Below are 5,000 nucleotides of genomic sequence, written 5' to 3' on the forward strand. Positions count from 1 at the left end.
CGCCCCTCTGTCCCCACTCTGACATCAGCTTCCTGTAAAGGCTCTGGTCCAGGAAGACCACACAGAAACCCACAGGGCTGCGCAGGTGCCAAGTCACAGAGTTCATTACTACAGAGAGAGAGAGAGAGAGAGAGAGAGAGAGAGAGAGAGAGAGAGAGAGAGGGAGAGAGAGAGAGAGAGGGAGGGAGGGAGAAAGAGAGAGAGAGAGAGGGAGGGAGAGAGAAAGAGAGAGGGGGAGAGAGAGGGAGGGCGAGAGGGAGGGAGGGAGGGAGAGAGGGAGAGAGAGAGAGAGAGAGAGAGGGAGGGAGGGAGAAAGGAAAGACAGGGAGGGTGGAGAGACAGAGTGAGCGCGAGGGAGGGAGAGAGTAAAAAGAGATGTTAGACACAGAGAGAGAGAGAGAGAGTGGGATACAGAGAGAGAGAGAGAGAGAGAGAGGGCGAGAGGGAGGGAGGGAGGGAGGGAGAGAGAGAGGATGTGGAGGGAGGGAGGGAGGGAGGGAGAGAGAGAGAGAGAGAGGGAGAGAGAGAGAGAGAGAGGGAGGGCGAGAGGGAGAGAGGGAGGGAGGGAGGGAGAAAGGAAAGACAGGGCGGGTGGAGAGACAGAGTGAGCGCGAGGGAGGGAGAGGGTAAAAAGAGATGTTAGACACAGAGAGAGAGAGAGAGAGAGAGAGTGGGATACAGAGAGAGAGAGAGAGAGAGTGGGATACAGAGGGAGAGAGAGAGAGTGGGCGATAGAGGGAGAGATAGAGAGAGTGAGAGAGAGAGACAGAGAGAAAGAGTGGGCGATAGAGGGAGAGATAGAGAGAGTGAGAGAGATAGAGAGAGAGTGGGATACAGAGGGAGAGAGAGAGAGATAGAGAGAGTGGGATACAGAGAGAGAGAGAGAGAGAGAGAGAGTGGGAGATAGAAGGAGAGAGAGAGAGAGTGGGTGATAGCAGGAGAGAGAGAAATATTGCTGACGCTTTAACACCTCTCAGTTTCACCTGATGTCTATTTTATTTCTGGCCCTGGCAAATTCATATCATCCTAGAGGGAATATACCTCATACGTCTGAACAAAAGCCTCACATATCTTTCGTACTGTAACATATCTTTCATATTGTAACGTATCTTTCATATTGTAACAGCTCACCTATTTGGAGAATGCTCATTTACACCTCTGTATTATTTGTAAATAAAAAGTTGCATAATTTAACAGTGATGATAACATATCACATCACATAACATATTCATATCAAAATAGTCATGTTTATGTCCCATGTTTCATGAACTGAAATTATGTCATTTCTCCATCCTCTCAAAAAGCCTATTTCACTCAAATTCTACGCACAAGTTCATATCAAGGGTTGGGAAGGTTACTTTTGAAATCCTATAGGTTATCGATTACTAGTTACCCTGTTAAAAATATAATATAAGTAATCTAAATATTTTAATGAATTCATCAAAGTAATGTAATTTATTAGATTAGATTGATTACTTTTGATTACTTTTTGATTGGCAGATGAGAGGCGGTGCCAATTCAAACAAGAGAACCAAACGAAAACAACACACAAAGTTTGAGCGCATACTGCCAGATGAATGACTGTCTACACAGTGAAAAGCTACAAAGCAATAGAATGAATGTTATATTGTATTAAAGCTTAAAAAAAATTATATCCAGATATAACCCCTTTGTAATTACCAACTGTTACGGCCCTACTACTAAGGCCAGGGGCTCCGCCCCTTTTGTGTTACGGCTGTTGTCAATCTGTCCTGCAGGGTGCTGAGTGCCGTTAATGGACTGGCCTATAAGAGGCTGGGGTTTTGCCATGGACGGTCGCGCTCTCTGCTCCAGACTTCTGCGTTGCCGGTGTAGGGTGCGGATTGTTCCAGTGGTGAGAGCCTGGGAGTAGACGTCCGGCTACGGACACACACTCAATGCTTCCTCCGTCCTCGTCGCGTTTTACACATTTGTTTGTTTACCCCTAGACACATTGCATGACACTTTCCTTTTAATACATTATACTGATTGTTTTCCCCATTGTAAATAAACCCTTTTTAAGTATTACTACGGTGTGGTCGACCCATTTTATGTCAGGGCTGCCTTGAGCCAGGCAGTCGTGACACCAACATTTTGATTAGTAATTGTAATTACATATTTTTTTCTAAATAACTCTAATGGATTGCAATTCCATTTATTTTGTCATTAATTTACATAACTCTGTTACATGAAACTACTTAGTCACCAACCCTGTTCATATCTGTAGCCATAGTCATGCGGAATCCATGAGTCGAATCTTTGAGACTGTTCCACGTTGTGTTTATATTTCTGCTATTATATTCAGTGATGTGTGGAGGGCCATGTTGTGTTATGTTGTTGTGTTTATATTTCTGCTAGGACTATTCAGTGGTGTGTGGAGGCCCATGTTACTCCATGTTGTGTTATATTCAGTGATGTGTGGAGGCCCATGTTACTCCATGTTGTTGTGTTTATATTTCTGCTATTATATCCAGTGGTGTGTGGAGGCCGCTGTGCTGTGCTGTGCTGTGCTGTGCTGTGCTGTGCTGCACCTGTGGTGGTGGGGTAGAGCTCCATCACCAGTGCTGCTCCCCCGGTGAAGACAGTGGCACAGTCTCGGCCCAGGAACAGGAAGCTGTGGCTCCACTCGGGCCTCTCCTGCGGACAGCCTGCCGGGGATACCTGGGCGGCACACAAAATAGAATAGAACTCTATAGAATAGAACATATAATAGAATAGAACATCTAATAGAATAGAACTCTATAGAATAGAACATATAATAGAATAGAACTCTATAGAATAGAACTCTATAGAATAGAACATCTAATAGAATAGAACTCTATAGAATACAACATCTAATAGAACATTAACACAGCAGGAGTAGCGTTTACTCCCCACACACTGATCTGGCCGAGCATAGGACAGTTATGTGTGATGAGATGGTATGTGAGTTATATATATATATATATACATGTATGTGTGATGAGATGGTATATGAGTTATATATATATATATATATATATATATGCAATGAGGTTTAGCGGCACCTTTTTTCTTAATCCCGAAAGACGACCTGAAACGGATCTATTGAACAGTTTTGAACGGAGCATTTATTGATAATGAATAACAACAACTGACATTGTCATCATCAGAGGGTATTGCAAATCACAAGGTTGTTTTAAAATATATTTCCCATGTATTTCCCCACATCATATTGAAAATCATTTTCATGTCTTTAAAAATCTGTTTGAAGCTACAATCACAATTTTGCAAGTCTGCTTTTCATGCGGTGGTTTCTAGGCTGGTTCCCTTTTCACACCGGTCTTATTAATGAAACTGAGACTCCCAGACCCCCAGACTGACTGATGCACTCCCAACCCTGTCTGTTTCGATATCTAAATTAAGACACGAAGGCGGCCTGTGTTTGTGCGGTTGGTATGGAGATCAACAGTTGGCACGGCGACCAGTGCCCCCCGAGGCCCGGAGGTGTTGTAGTGCATGTGAGCATGCCCGGCACCTGGTTGGAGCCCTGGGGCACTGCTGAGTGTGTGTGTGTGTGTGTGTGTGTGTGTGTGTGTATGTGTGTGTGTGTGTGTGTGTGTGTGTGTGTGTGTGTGTGAGCACTAGTGGCATAAAAGTGTGTTTGTCTGTTTTGTGTGCATTTGGAGAAGGGATACACAGTGTGTTTGTGTGTGGGAGTGTGTGCATTGTGTGTGTGTGTGTGCGTGTGTGTGTGTGTGTGTGTGTGTGTGTGTGTGTGTGTGTGTGCTGGCAGATGGCATGGACACACAGGGGACAGGCTGAGCTCTGCTCCAGGGTATGGTGCTCTCAGGCTGGTCTGTAGCAGGTGAAACAGGGTGTGTGTGTGTGTGTGTGTGTGTGTGTGTGTGTGTGTGTGTGTGTGTGTGTGCTCTCAGGCTGGTCTGTAGCAGGTGAAACAGGGTGTATGTGTGTGTGTGAGTGTGTGTGTGTGTGCTCTCAGGCTGGTCTGTAGCAGGTGAAACAGGGTGTGTGTGTGTGTGTGAGTGTGTGTGTGTGTGAGTGTGTGTGTGTGAGTGTGTGTGTGTGCTCTCAGGCTGGTCTGTAGCAGGTGAAACAGGGTGTGTGTGTGTGTGTGAGTGTGTGTGTGTGTGTGTGTGAGTGTGTGTGTGTGCTCTCAGGCTGGTCTGTTGCAGGTAAAACAGGGTGTGTGTGTGTGTGTGTGTGTGCTCTCAGGCTGGTCTGTAGCAGGTGAAACAGGGGGAGAGGGAACTGGAGAGCATGTGTCTGTGTCTGTGTCTTTGTCTGTGTCTGTGTCTGTGTCTGTGTCTGTGTCTGTGTCTGTGTCTGTGTCTGTGTCTGTGTCTGTGTCTGTGTCTGTGTCTGTGTCTGTGTCTGTGTCTGTGTCTGTGTCTGTGTCTGTGTCTGTGTCTGTGTCTGTGTGCGGCGTGCGACTGGGTGTATGTGTGTGTGTGTGCGCAAATGTGTTTGAGTCAATGGGGCGTGTGTTTGTGTGTGTGTATGGCTGGGGGTGAGGGTCAAACTGAGCCGCAGGCTCCAACACAGATGTTTATTTTGTACCTGAGCCTGAGTCAGTCAGGCTTCTGACGTGTGTGTGGCACCCTGCCATCACAGCAGCCTGTGCTCCTCTTAAAGAGATCTCATCATGTGAAGCTAGTATTGCACGGCGTTTTAGTTCATTAGCCACTGGTGATTATATTTTCAGGTTTTCCTGAAAACATCAAGTAGGTTTTTTAACGTTATGAAGATCTTTAAAGTCTGCTGAAACAGGTCACATTGACCTTTTCATATCTTTTGAAAACTCTATCACGAAAAGCAATCATGACCACAGTACAGACACATTATATGAGCATAGGGGCGGCCAAGGGACTGACCCCATGACCCCATGACCCCTTGACCCCATGACCCCATAACCTTGGTGTTGTTAGCACCTGCTCCAGTTCTTCAGACGATGATATTCCCTCAAATCTGCTGTCTGAACAGTGTCCCTCTCTCACACTAGA

At 45.9% G+C, this 5,000-nt stretch overlaps 1 protein-coding gene across 1 annotated transcript in view; it reads right to left on the reverse strand.

The window, feature by feature from the left end:
- Positions 1–5,000, reverse strand: part of LOC116219261 (coiled-coil domain-containing protein 33-like) — a 38,324-nt gene that overhangs the window by 12,413 nt on the left and 20,911 nt on the right. Inside the window, exons 6-7 of the mRNA XM_042707423.1 lie at positions 2,550–2,679; positions 1–108 (exon numbers count right to left, since the gene is read on the reverse strand). The exon at positions 1–108 is cut by the window's left edge and continues 26 nt beyond it. Of these exons, the coding sequence (XP_042563357.1) occupies positions 1–108; positions 2,550–2,679 (238 nt within the window). The remainder of the gene's footprint in view (positions 109–2,549; positions 2,680–5,000) is intronic.

The sequence above is a fragment of the Clupea harengus genome, chromosome 3, assembly GCF_900700415.2.
Source record: "Clupea harengus chromosome 3, Ch_v2.0.2, whole genome shotgun sequence".
In the NCBI taxonomy this organism is placed as follows: Eukaryota; Metazoa; Chordata; class Actinopteri; order Clupeiformes; family Clupeidae; genus Clupea; species Clupea harengus.